Source organism: Epinephelus moara, chromosome 2 (assembly GCF_006386435.1).
Source record: "Epinephelus moara isolate mb chromosome 2, YSFRI_EMoa_1.0, whole genome shotgun sequence".
Lineage (NCBI taxonomy): Eukaryota > Metazoa > Chordata > Actinopteri > Perciformes > Serranidae > Epinephelus > Epinephelus moara.
Window position 1 is genome coordinate 24,942,971 of NC_065507.1, and position 13,831 is coordinate 24,956,801.

The 13,831-nt window shown below is 40.1% G+C and overlaps 2 protein-coding genes across 2 annotated transcripts in view; both read right to left on the reverse strand.

Moving 5' to 3' along the window:
• LOC126401667 (extracellular calcium-sensing receptor-like) overlaps positions 1-5,940 on the reverse strand; it is a 10,073-nt gene extending 4,133 nt beyond the window's left edge. The window contains exons 1-8 of the mRNA XM_050063038.1: positions 5,843-5,940; positions 5,044-5,338; positions 4,663-4,952; positions 4,034-4,329; positions 3,089-3,294; positions 2,739-2,960; positions 531-654; positions 6-457 (exon numbers count right to left, since the gene is read on the reverse strand). Coding sequence (XP_049918995.1) covers positions 6-457; positions 531-654; positions 2,739-2,960; positions 3,089-3,294; positions 4,034-4,329; positions 4,663-4,952; positions 5,044-5,338; positions 5,843-5,901 — 1,944 coding nt within the window. The 5' untranslated portion in view covers positions 5,902-5,940. The remainder of the gene's footprint in view (positions 1-5; positions 458-530; positions 655-2,738; positions 2,961-3,088; positions 3,295-4,033; positions 4,330-4,662; positions 4,953-5,043; positions 5,339-5,842) is intronic.
• An 864-nt stretch (positions 5,941-6,804) lies between these two features.
• LOC126401672 (extracellular calcium-sensing receptor-like) lies at positions 6,805-11,570 on the reverse strand. The gene is made up of 8 exons (XM_050063051.1): positions 11,449-11,570; positions 10,840-11,134; positions 10,451-10,740; positions 9,926-10,221; positions 8,638-8,843; positions 8,291-8,512; positions 7,801-7,924; positions 6,805-7,709 (listed from the first exon to the last, which is right to left on the reverse strand). Exons 1-8 carry the CDS (start codon positions 11,553-11,555, stop codon positions 6,805-6,807), a joined length of 2,445 nt encoding a protein of 814 aa, XP_049919008.1. The 5' UTR covers positions 11,556-11,570.
• Between the last annotated feature and the right edge of the window lie 2,261 nt (positions 11,571-13,831).

Here is a 13,831-nt window from a genome sequence, read left to right on the forward strand (position 1 = left end):
AATACCACAGTCATTCTTTGCTGTGGAGGACCAAACCATTTCATCACATTACTGCCTGGGAGTGTGGCTTTGAATGCCATTAACACTACTATTGTTTTTCCAAGAACACAAGACATACAGAGGACAAAGGTGATGCCAAATGCTGTGTGGCGCAGCATGCAGGACCACTCAGAGGGTGCTCCAATGAAGGTTAATGAACATAGGAAACATAGAGTCAGGGAGAGGAGTAGCAAGAAGCTCAGCTCAGAGTTGTTGGCCCTGACAATCGGGGATGTCCTGTGACGATAGAATATAGCTGCTGTTATAATGGTAAGACAGGCGCCACCAACTGAGAACACAACCAGGATGATTCCTAGGACCTCCTTGAAGGAAAGAAACTCTACAGGCTTGGGGAGACAAGTGTCTCTCTCTGCATTAGGCCAGAACTCCTTGGGGCAAGGGAAACAATCAGGGGAATCTGAAAAAAAGAAATGGCTTTTAGTAGTTGTATGTTTAATGTTTTAGATACATGTTAGCAAAGAATAAGGTACCTGTAACATTGCTAATCTCTCCTTCGGGACATGGTACACAATCATAACAGCAGATGGGTTTTCCTTTCTGCAGCACTTTACGAGTTCCTGGAGGACAGCTGTCAGTGCACACTGACACAGGCACCTGACACACAGATACAAATAGACTGACACATATTCAGGTGTGCTACAAAGCACTGAGAATTAAACGATAGGTTCACATTTTTTTCACGTCTGTATTAAAACAATCCTCACATTTTAATATGTGTACTAAAAGTGTTATTGGTCTCCATAATCATTCATCCTATTCATACTGGCTGTGAAGAAACCTTGTCTGAGAGCCAATTCAGTGTAGCTGCTAGGGGATAAAATTCATTTTTGTGTAAAAATATTTTTATCAGTTCAGCTGGAGCTAAAATGAGACCTCACCAGTCTCTTTTTGTCACTATGTCTCAGTCGCAGCACAGCAACGGAAAACTCTCTTGGACGACATACAGGGGGAATTTCATTCTTAAATTTAGTAATAAAAAACTGTGGAATTGTATTTCATATGGATTTATTAAGCATCATTGTGGACAGGAGAAACATTTATGATGACCAAAAATACTTGCAACATACACATTTCTTAACATTTAAGATTTTAATATGTCATCTCAAGGCAATTGAATCAAACGCAACTGGACTTGGTTTTGTCTTAGAAGACGTTTCACCTCTTATCCAAGAGTTCATGCTTGTCTGACTAGGCTGGAACTAGTCTGACAAACTGGTGTGGAAGCACCCAGGTATTTAACCTCTGGGGAGGTCTTCACAAGGCCAATAATGTCACTGGTTCGTTGGTGCTCCAATGGTGTGTCAACAACAGTCGTTGAAACTCCTGCTGCAACGCTGCAGTTGGAGTCATTAGAGTCACATGAGGCCATTTGTGAACGACCATTGTTTTTAGAGGTTAAGTTGTTAAACCTCCTGGGCAAGCATGAAAGGACAGCATTATAGGTGGGGGATAGGTGGTGTCGCAGACCATCTCCTCTATTGAGAGATGGCTTTTCCAATTTCACATAGATGGCTTCTTTTACACCTCTTTCAAACCATCTGTCTTCCCTGTCCAAAATGTGCACACTGCTGTCTTCGAAGGAGTGTACTTTCTCCTTGAGGTGTAGCTAGACAGCTGAGTCTTGCCCTGACGAGTTAGCCCTTCTGTGTTGGGCCATGCGTTTGTTTAGTGGTCGTTTTGTTTCACCAGTGTACAAGTCTGGGCATTCCTCACTGCATTGGACAGCATACACTAGGTTGCTCTTCTGAGTGTGTGGTGTACGGTCTTTTGGGTGTACCAGTCTTTGTCTGAGTGTGTTACTGGGTTTGAAATACACAGGGATGCAGTGTTTGCTGAAAATCCTCCTGAGTTTTTCAGATACCCCAGACACATAGGGGATGTCAATCTTATTGCGCTTGCTCTTTTCTTCCTCACCCACCTTGTTCTTTCTGGAACAGGCTGCTGATTTCACAAAGGTCCAACTGGGGTAACCACATGTTTTTAGAGCCTCCCTCAGATGTTCATGCTCCTTCCCTTGGGCCTGAGTGCTGGTAGGTACGCATGGCCCAACACAGAAGGGCTACCTCGTCAGGGCAAGACTCAGCTGTCTATCTACACCTCAAGGAGAAAGACTCCTTTGATGACAGCAATGTGCACATTTTGGACAGGGAAGACAGATGGTTTGAAAGAGGTGTAAAAGAAGCCATCTATGTGAAATTGGAAAAGCCATCTCTCAATAGAGGAGGAGGTCTGCGACACCACCTATCCCCCACCTATAATGCTGTCCTTTCATCCTTGCCCAGGAGGTTTAACAACTTAACCTCTAAAAACAATGGTCGTTCACAAATGGCCTCATGTGACTCTAACGACTCCAATTGCAGCGTTGCAGCAGGAGTTTCAACGACTGTCGTTGACACACCATTGGAGCACTAACGAACCAGTGACATCATTGGCCTTGTGAAGACCTCCCCAGAGGTTAAATACCTGGGTGCTTCCACACCAGTTTGTCAGACTAGTTCCAGCCTAGTCAGACAAGCATGAACTGATGAAGCCTCTTGGATAAGAGGTGAAACGTCTTCTAAGACAAAACCAAGTCCAGTTGCGTTCAATTCAATTGCCTTGAGATAACTATGACCTGGATGAATGAGAATATCCACAGGCATTTTAATATGTCAAAATATTGCTTTTGGGCTCCTTACTTGTGTGCCACCTTCCACCCAGGTGAGCTTCCTGTTGATACTGAACTCCTGGCCCGCTGGCAATGATGCATCATAGTGTCCTACTGTCACCAACTCAATGCTGCCACTCTCAGTTTTTTGCCAGTTAACCAGCTCGTATGTGGCCACAGGATCCCCGTTGGCATCAAATGACACATCATAACCATTTTTGGAAAAATTTACTTTCCTCAGTTGAGTAAGAACCTGTAAGAATGAAGTAAAGTTAGACATTGAGGGAGAGAAATGAAATAATGTAACATGAATGAATATTATATTTTGTTTTATAGCAAGAAGTTGGGCATTAGGGTGTTCACGTATTTGTTTCAACTGACCTCTTTCGACTCCATCCTGTTGAATTTGTTGCATTTAGTTGTAGAATTAGCTGCCTGACACACTGCATTATGAATGGCATGTGCTATTGCATAAACAGCCTTGTATACCATGTTAGTGATTCGGAGCTGAGATGTGTCAGTGTACGGGGTCTGGATTGTCAGTATGTCTTCAGTTCCATCACACACACTCTCATCTGTGGCTGCACCTAAAAACCCACAGAGACAGTGACAGGTGTTGATGAGATAAGATATTGTCATTCATTCGTATGTATTTAATATTCTTTTTTTGTTTGATTTAACCTGCCAAACACGCCATACAAGAAGCTAATAAATCTGTATTGGTTGTAGTTATAAGTAAAAATGTATTTTTCATCACATTACCTTGTACTGTTTCACAGATAAACTGATTATTTCTGTTTGTAATTGTCCCTTTTTTAATTTTACTTTTATGTTTACCAGGTCATGTTATCTTGAATCAGTCTTCAGATGATTACTTACTTTATAAAGAGCAAAAACATCTCCTTTCCATTGCATGCTGACATGATCTATGTTTATGTGTTTAAAATGACTAAATAATCTGAAATCCCTGTCAGTACAAAAGGCATTACTACTTACGCAATTAAAAATATAGTTAGTAAGTACAATTTCTAATGTATTTCTTAACTAGGAGGCCTGGAGACTTCATATACTACTGCAGCCAAGTTAATACAATCAACAAAATTCATCTCATGAAGTGAGATTATTCAAAGAAATGCACCTAAAATCCTTCAAATGTCTTAGTTCACTAGATCTGCATCTTAATCTGAGGATTTGCCAACAAGCAGTTGTGCATATTTTAAGACAGGAAGCTCCACTTCAGACAGATAATCAAAAGCCAACACAGCATTGACACAAGGACCCAACTGTGAATGTTTCCTATGTTAAAAATTAGCACAACTTTCTCACTTTTTCTCAGTCTGCAGTTGAATGTGTCCTCCCAGAACTCAGTAAGCACTGGAGAGGCAGCCACTTTAGAGGGAGAGAGATCCAGCAGGAAGTCTTTCAGACCTGGGATGACAGATTTCTCAATGCCAACGCCGATGGCTCCAGCACAGAAGCTGAACCTCAGCATGTCAGGGTCTGTTACCCAAGACTCACTGCCTATCCACTGGCGAGGTGGAGAAGGCTTGAGTGACAGCTCCTCCAGCAGAATCCTCAGGTCTCCAGAGGACGTAAATGCTAAAACAACCATAGCTGTCGACCTGGAGAGACATTAATATATATGATATTATATCAATATATTATATAAAATTTCCATTTTAAATATGTATCAACATAGTTAGTACCAACAAACTTGACATACTCTACTTTTTTGTGTCCTGAATGCACAGTATTGGTCTCACTAATTCTATTTTTATAACAATGTCAGTGACTAATATGAAATAAATTAACATGATGAAAATGAATCTCTTATTTGCCAGTGACACAATAAAATAATCTTCCATCTTATATTTTCTTGAACATTTTTTGTGGTGTTATGTGTAGTAGGCCAGCGTCACCACCAGGAACAAAAGCACAGTTAGTGATGTAGAAACCTGCGGATAACATCAGCCACTCTCTGGATCCTGCTGTGTGGGTGGGTCCGATAGAAAGCTTCGGAGTATTCCACACAGATTCCCTCTTTGTGTGCTGCATCCAGGAAAGACGCCATGCCATTATTGCCATAGTCTGAATCTGACCTGACAGCACCTATCCAGGTCCAGCCAAAGTGTTTTACCAGCTTGGCCAGAGCGTCAGCCTGAAACTGGTCACTAGGGATTGTTCTGAAGAAAGTCGGGTACTGCTGCTTATCTGACAGGCATGCACAAGTGGCAAAGTGGCTCACCTAACAGAAAACAGTGTAATTATTTAACCGGACAGACAAAACATCAGCACATGTCCATACAAAAACTTTGCCAGAAATACAAAATATTTACTTGAGGAATGTTAAAGGACCCAATGATGCGCGACATGCTGATGGATGGCGTGGACCCAGACTCACCAACAACAGCCATCACCATACCAGATTGGGAGCAATTGTTGCCAGTGTAAAACACTGGGTCCAGACCACTTGAAAGCTGGAATGCCACATGCACAGCCACAGGCACTGAGGCACATGAGTCATAGATCTGATAACCGAGCTTGATGCCAGGAAGCAGCTCTGTGCTGTTGTTAATCTCTTCAATGGCAAAGATCATCGCACGTGAGAAGCGCAGCTCACGGGAGTCAATGCTGCACACAGACACTAGTGTCATTGTTCAGACTTACAGTACATGAGGAAAATTCACAATTTTAACAGAAATGCATAATAAAGAAAAAGTGAATGTCACAGTTATAAATAATAACTGATTTCTGCATTGCATTTGTGAACTTCATAGATATCAAAGAGTTGCCTAAACACCAAAATTCAAAACACAGGATTAAATATCAGTCCAGAATTCACAAGAATCTCAAAGCCAACAATCAAAGCAAAATAGTCAACTAAATCAATTGTCTTAATTTGTTTTTATCCTTCAGCATGTTTTGAGTTCAGAAATACAAAACATGTTTTTGATACAGTCATGCCTTTATAATACCTGCAGTTTATATGGCCACACTTCATTTGGCACTTAATGGAACAAAGAAACTTTGTTTAAAAATGTTTGGTGACACCAAAAACTTTGCAACATGATTATAAGCACATTGTACAAGTCAACACAGTTTCATCTCCACACAGTGTGACATCCTCTTACTCACCTCCCTGTACACCTTAGTGGCTCAGGCATGGTGGTGTAGTTGTGCTTCACTGTGTGCATGTAGTGGTGTATGGACAAAACACCGCCAATTACATAGTCACCATCCATTGAGAAGGCAGGTACACGAGTGGTACCCTGAAGTGTACATTTTAAAGATGAAGCCTCAGAGCTGGACCCAGCAACAGTCCTATCCTCTTTAAACCTAGCACTTTGTTTCATACGATACCCAAAACCATTCAAAGCAAAAGCTAAGTTCAGCTCATGCAAACCCAGAGACAGCATCAGGCCAATAAAGAGAGCTGAGATCTCCATCTCTCAACTGTCTGCATGTGGGGATACTGTGTGTGTTTATACTATACATAGGTGGAGAAAAGCTTCCCTCCTTCTACTGTACGTCAGCTTACTGTTCAGCACACAGAAAATGCTCTCACCCAGTGGTCTTTGATTTAACTCTTGTTTACTTCTTCTCAGTGGGCTGCATGTACAATATACCTGCATTAAGTGACCATGTCACTTTTTTACTCTTGTTAAGTTATCATTATATGCACCATATATCTTATCAATTTTGATCTACCCCTATTACAGTACTGTATAACCTCGCAAATGCACACCTTTAACTGTTCGTGTTGTTTTATTCCATCTTGGATAATTGAAAATACAGAAATATTATTGAAAAAGCAATGATTTTTGAAAAGTGTTGAAACAAAACTCAAAACCATGCATTTATCTTATGACTTTTGATTTTATTTATTCGCTTGATTTTATATTTTCAGACCATGATAAAATAATATTTGTAAAATAAGACTTTAACATATTAAAAGCACATTCACAAAATGGTATTAAAGTCAGGAAAATGTTACATTAAAAAAATGTAATTGTGTAGATCAGCCAGGTGAAGACTGTTGAATGTGTACATCATGAGCTTTATATTTTTGCAATCATCATGTCTAAACCTCAGGTGTCTTAAAAGTGATTTTTATTCATTACATATTTCTTGGTGTTCTTTTCTGGCTTAAACAATATGATGAAACACTTTGGAGCAAATATACACAGTATTAGTCCAAAACTGGAGGCCAGAATGGCAAATATCTCCACAGCCACAGTAAACTTTCCAGGAGAGCTGACATATGCTGGGATAAAGGTGATCCAGACTGCACAGAATATCAACATGCTGAAAGTGATAAGTTTGGCTTCATTAAAATTATCAGGTAGTTTCCGGGCTAGGACAGCTAACACAAAGCAAAAGACAGCCAGTAGGCCTATGTATCCAAGCACAGCCCAGAACCCTATAGCTGAGCCTAATGCACACTCCAGGATGATTCTCTCCTTGTATGTGGTGAGGTTTTTCATTGGAAAAGGGGGACTGAGTACCAACCATATAGTACATATTAAAACTTGAATAAATGTGAAAGACACTACAGTCATTCTTTGCTGTGGAGGACCAAACCATTTCATGACATTGCTGCCTGGGAGTGTAGCTTTGAAGGCCATTAGCACTACAATTGTTTTTCCGAGAACACAAGACATACAGAGGACAAAGGTGATCCCAAATGCTGTGTGGCGCAGCATGCAGGACCACTCAGAAGGTGGTCCAATGAAGGTTAATGGACATAAGAAACATAGAGTCAGGGAGAAGAGCAGCAGGAAGCTCAGCTCAGAGTTGTTGGCCCTGACAATGGGGGATTTCCTGTGATGATAGAACACAGCTGCTGTTGTAACAGTAAGGCAGGCGCCACCAACTGAGAACACAGTCAGGATGATTCCTAGGACCTCCTTGAAGGAAAGAAACTCCACAGGCTTGGGGAGACAAGTGTCTCTCTCTGCATTAGGCCAGAACTCCTTGGGACAACGGAAACAATCAGGGGAATCTGAAAAAATAAATGGCTTTTAGCAGTCACATAGTTGATATTGCAGATATGCATTATTAAAACAAATAAATAAATAAATCCAAAAAGGTACCTGTAACATTGTTAACTTCTCCCTCGGGACACAGTATACAGTCATAACAGCAGATGGGTTTTCCTTTCTGCAGCACTTTACGAGTTCCTGGAGGACAGCTGTCAGTGCACACTGACACAGGCACCTGACACATAGATACAAATAGACCCACAAATAATCAGGTGTGCTACAAAGCTGTGTTCCTGCTAGGGGACGAAATCCACAGTTCTTGTGTGAAAGTGCATTCTAATGTTTGGCTGAAGGTAAATAGACTTGGACAATTGCTTATCTACTTAAATTATAGTCTTTTCAGTGCAAATTCCCTCTTTGTATTACCATCCCTCTGCAGCTGCTTAGCAGGTAGAAGTTCCTTGAATAATATAAAGACGGAATTTTATACTAGAAATACTGTAACTTTGGTAGGGATCTCTTCACAGCCAATGTGGACAGAAGGAACAGAGACCAAAGACACATATTTTATCATTTACAATCACCAAATTTGAGTCCTTACTTGTGTGCCACCTTCCACCCAGGTGAGCTTCCTGTTGATACTGAACTCCCGGCCCGCTGGCAGTGATGCATCATAGTGTCCTACTGTCACCAACTCAATGCTGCCACTCTCACTTTTTTGCCAGTTAACCAGCTCGTATTTGGCCACAGGATCCCCGTTGGCATCAAATGACACATCATAACCATTTTGAGAAAAATTAACTTTCTTCAGCTGCATAAAAATCTGTGAGGATGAAGTTAAGTTAGACAGTGAAAGGGAGAACTGAAATAATGCAAAATAAAAGAATATTTAATTTCTATTATAGAAAAGGTGGGCATTGGGGTGTTCACATATTCCTTACAACTGACCTCTTTGGGCTCTGTGTTTGTGAATTTGTTGCATTTAGTTGAAGAATTAGCTTCCTGACACACTGCATTATGAATGGCATGAGCTATTGCATAAACAGCCTTGTACGCCATGTTAGTGACTCGAAGCTGAGATGTGTCAGTGTACGGGGTCTGGATTGTCTTGATGTCTTCAGTTCCATCGCACACATTTCCATCTGTGGCTGCACCTAGAAACACACAGAGACAGCGGCCATGACAATCAAATGATCTTTTTTTCTTTCTTCTGTTTTTTTTCTTTTTAATTAACCTGCCACACATGCCTTGTACAAACTGTGTTCAAATGTAACTGTAAAACGTGCTTATTTTACCTATAATTCAAAGAACTACTGTGAAGACATCTCTCTTTTTTATTGTTGCTGTTTCATTTTATGTGTCCTTTCTTTTTACTTTTATGTATACCAGCTCGTGTTAACATGAATCCGTTATCAGAAAATTAGTCACAATTATAAAAGGCAAAAAAAGTTTTTTCCTTCAAATAATTACTGACTTGACCTGTTTAGTGACCCGTGGAGGACCTCTGTACCCAGTGGTGCAGGAAAAAGACCTAGAGAATTATCAGAGACCCCAGTCACCCCAACCAGAAATTGTTCTGCCTTCTGCCATTTGGCAGACAGAGATAGTGATGAAGTAAATATAGACATAGGGATTAGAAATAAAGTAGATTATCATTTTGCTGCATTATTTGCTTTTTATCAATATTAAATGAGCATTTTTGAAAGGGACCTGGGATCTAAGATTTCCAATGCCAGTGGCAACTGCTTTGTAATTGTTGAGCATATAACAATAAAGCTTGAGCCTTAAAACAAAACAATAAGATCACTGTCAGAATTATAGCCTAACTATAAGTACCTACCTCCTTACAAATATGCTGTAAGTAATAGATGCTAGTAATTACAATTTAAGAGATTTACTAGTACGTTACTTAGCTTGGTGGCCTGCAGTCTGTGTGTGATTGTGTTCAGAAATCCAGTGTTGAGAAACCACTGCATATGAAATCTTCTCCAAGACAGCAGAGTACCTCAACATGAGCAGAATAGTCATCACATCAAGTGAGAGTATTCACAGAGATACACCATGAGCACCTCATAATTTGTTCAATATCAGTAATTTCCCTGTCGGTTTGGGGTTTGGTCTTAAAGCAGCTACTGCCACACTCAGACAGACAATCAACAAAACAACACAACACAACCACAAGGACCCAACACTGCATGGCACATGTGCAAAAAAAAAATCAACACAGCTTCCTCACTTTTTCCCAGCCTGCAGTTGAATGCATCCTCCCAGAACTCAGCAAGCACTGGAGAGGCAGCCACTTTAGAGGGAGAGAGATCCAGCAGGAAGTCTCTCAGACCTGGGATGACAGATTGTTCAATGCCAAATCCAATGGCTCCAGCACAGAAGCTGAACCTCAGCATGTCTGGGTCGGTTACCCAAGACTCACTGCCGATCCACTGGCGAGGTGGAGAAGGCTTGAGTGACAGCTCCTCCAGCAGGATCCTCATGTCTCCAGAGGCTGTAAATGCCACAACAACCATAGCTGTCGACCTAGAGAGACAGTTCATAATATAATATATCAGTCTACAGGTATATATATTATTTCACAACAATATCACTAATAACTATCATAGAAATTTGATGATGGGAATAAATAAATTTGCCACTGAGATCATAGAAAAATCTTCAATCTTGCATTTTACAGAACATTTATGTGGTTTTGTGTGCAGTAGGCCAGTGTCAACACAGGTATCAATAGCATAATAAGTGATGTAGAAACCTGCGGATAATATCAGCCACTCTCTGGATCCTGCTGCGTGGGTGGGTCCGATAGAAAGATTCAGAGTATTCCACACAGATTCCCTCTTTGTGTGCTGCATCCAGGAAAGACGCCATGCCATTATTGCCATAGTCTGAATCTGACCTGACAGCACCTATCCAAGTCCAGCCAAAGTGTTTTACCAGCTTGGCCAGAGCGTCAGCCTGAAACTGGTCACTAGGGATTGTTCTGAAGAAAGTTGGGTACTGCTGCTTATCTGACAGACATGCACAAGTGGCAAAGTGGCTCACCTAAATTAAAAAAACAGTGTTTTTAACAGGACAGACAAAAAAATAAACAGCACTGTACTCTGTATTAACCGTAGTTTGCCAGAAATACAAAATATTTACTTGAGGAATGTTAAAGGACCCAATGATGCATGACATGCTGATGGATGGTGTGGACCCAGACTCACCAACGACAGCCATCACCTTACCAGAGTGTGAGCAATTATCACTGGTGTAAAACACTGGGTCCTGGCTGCTTGAAAGCTGGAATGCCACATGCACAGCCACAGGCACTGAGGCACACGAGTCATAGATCTGATAACCAAGCTTGATGCCAGGAAGCAGCTCCGTGCTGTTGTTAATCTCCTCGATGGCGAAAACCATTGCACGTGAGAAGCGAAGTTCACGGGAGTCCATGCTGCACACAGACATATACACGATACAAGAGAACTGCAACTCATAGTTATTGACCATCACCGATAGCTTCACTGCATCTTTGAACCAAATATATATCAATATGTGCCTGAACACCAGAAAATTGAAAATAAAGGATTATTCATTTTAAATTAAATCTGTAGTCTTAAATATGCAGATTACAGTTGTTGAGTACATCAAAATTATCACTTAAAAAGACAATTCTTCGTTCCTGCAAATTATATGGCAGAATACAAACTTTTTTTTTTACAACACAGTCTAACATCCTCTTATCCTTCACTCCCCCCTCTTACTCACCTCCCTGTGCACCTTAGTGGCTCAGGCATGGTGGTGTAGTTATGCTTCACTGTGTGCATGTAGTAGTGTATGGAGAAAACACCCCCAATAACATAGTCACCATCCATTGAAAAGACAGGTAGACGAGTGGTACCCTGGAGCTTACATTTCAAAGATGAAGCCTCAGTTTTGACTGTAGCACCAGTGTTATCCTCTGTAAACCCAGCCCTTTGTTTGATTTCATCCCCAGAACCATTTAAAGCAAGAGCTGAGCTTAGCTCATGCAAACGCAGAGACAGGATCAGGCCAATCACGAGAGGTGAGATCTCCATACCTCGACTGTCTGCATGTGGGGATACTGTATGTGTTTATACCGGTTTATATAGATTTTCAGACAAAAGCTTCCCTCCTCCTAATGTGTGTCAGCTTATTGTACACCAGAAAGAGGATGCTCTTACCTATTGGTCACAAGGTTTACTTGATATATTTGAAAACAACATCCATAATCTGATTTAGCTGCAAATAATCACAGGTTATCATCTGAAAGGTTAGATTTAGTACTCCAAACTTTGGAGGAAGCACCAACTTTTTTGTATGTATCTGAATTTCAGTTCTAAGTACAGTAACATACTCTGATACGTGATACACAAATTTATAACAAAGTCATTTAGTTAAGAATAACAATAAACCCTAATCTAAAGCCACCAAGCAGAACTGCCTCTGACAAACTTAGGTATCCTGAAATGGCCAATATACCCACTGAATATTTTGTGGTTATAGTGACCCAACTTTTATTTTCTTCTTTCTGTTGTCTTCGATTTCATGTCAGTAAAATGTATTTTGTTTGCACTGATTTTGGTTTTAGTTAAGGGATTAACTGAGCAAGAAAAAAATTGCTGAAATTATCTGTCTTTCATTCATGCTTTTGTGCATATTTGCTATCTGTCGAATTCACTGATGCAAAGTGCCACCCAGGTAAATACAGATACCCACTTAATGGCTCACTCTGTTGCTACCACCTAGTGGACATTTTAGTCAAACTCAGAAAAAAATGACAGCGCGTTGAATCAATCAGAGATTATACACAGCTCTGTGGTTAGTTTAAATGGATGTGACTGATATAATGTGTAAAACTCTTCATAACAATATTTTAAAATCAACAAAGCATATGGTCACATAAATCATAACAGAATCAAATGATTTAAAAGGAAATGGAAAATGAAGGCACATTTACACATTTTACAAACTACGTTAGTGCTATGAGCACAGAGAAGCCATGTGTGGACCCTGGGGATAGACCTGAAAAAGACCTATGCCTATGTTGGACTGAATATTTATTTGTGCTTTTATATTCATTTCTTTTATTCTTTTTATATTATAGTCATTTTGCCAAGTATATAAAATTAATAAAGTATATAAATTAAAAATTAAAAATTAAAATGAATTAAATAAAATTAAAATTAAATTAAAAATATTTTGCATTATGGCCTTTTTAAACTAACTGTAATAAAATACAATTTCAATTCCACTTACTGGTATCTGTGTTGATTTGACTATCATATATTTTATTTTCTCCCAGCAGCTCCAGTCCTTGCCTATTTGCTTATTTTGATTAATTAAACAAATAAATAAATAAAATTCAATAAAATTTTGGTTTATTTTGAAATCACATCTCTCTCCTTGTTTCAGTAATGAGTCTGTGTGGCCTATCCTCAATTATCAACACGATTTAAGGTTCTTGAGAAAGTGTTTCCTGGGGTGTAATTCCCCAGATGGCATTGTCGGTCCTGTCCCCAATCTCCCCCGTATCTCGCTACCTTACAGTCATTTTGCCAAACATTCCTGTCAAAGTGACCAGCAACAGTTTCCATCTGTCTTTTTCCAGGTGAAACTATTGGCGAAAAAATAGTTTTACAGGAAGTATAGCAAACTTAAAAATAAGTCTCCTCAATGAAAACTCCTGTTTGGGGCATGAGGAAGTGCATGCTTTGGGCATAATTAATGAAAAAACATTGACATAACAATGCTGAATATCTAATTAGGTACATGCTACAATTCAAATTCTAAAATGTTTCATCGAGACTTGATTTGACCCTCTGGTCAGTGATGAGCCCCATGGTCTTCATGTTGCCCAGTCCTTTTAGGTTAGGTTACATTTAAAACTGGACAATTTCAGGAAACCTGCAAAGACTACATGAAGAAGTGCTTCACTGCTGGAGACATGGCCTTTTCATAAACCTGAGCTGTCTATGCAGTAATAGGCTGTCTTCTATTGTTGCACATTACCAGAGAAAACAGAAGTAAAAGGCTGTGGCATTTGCTTTTGCTCAAGAGCTGGGAAACCTACAACTACCAGAATGCACTGCCCAGCACCAGACCAATAAACACTCCCGTTGATGGATGA

Excerpts from the sequence above, each read along its gene's own strand:
- LOC126401672 (XM_050063051.1), bottom strand. The coding sequence starts at position 11,555 with ATGGATGGTGACTATGTTATTGGGGGTGTTTTCTCCATACACTACTAC. Across the intron at positions 10,741-10,839 it reads GGTCCTTTAACATTCCTCAA|GTGAGCCACTTTGCCACTTG; the intron begins GTAAATATTTTG and ends TTTTTAATTTAG. Across the intron at positions 7,710-7,800 it reads AGAAGTTAACAATGTTACAG|ATTCCCCTGATTGTTTCCGT; the intron begins GTACCTTTTTGG and ends TTATTTTTTCAG.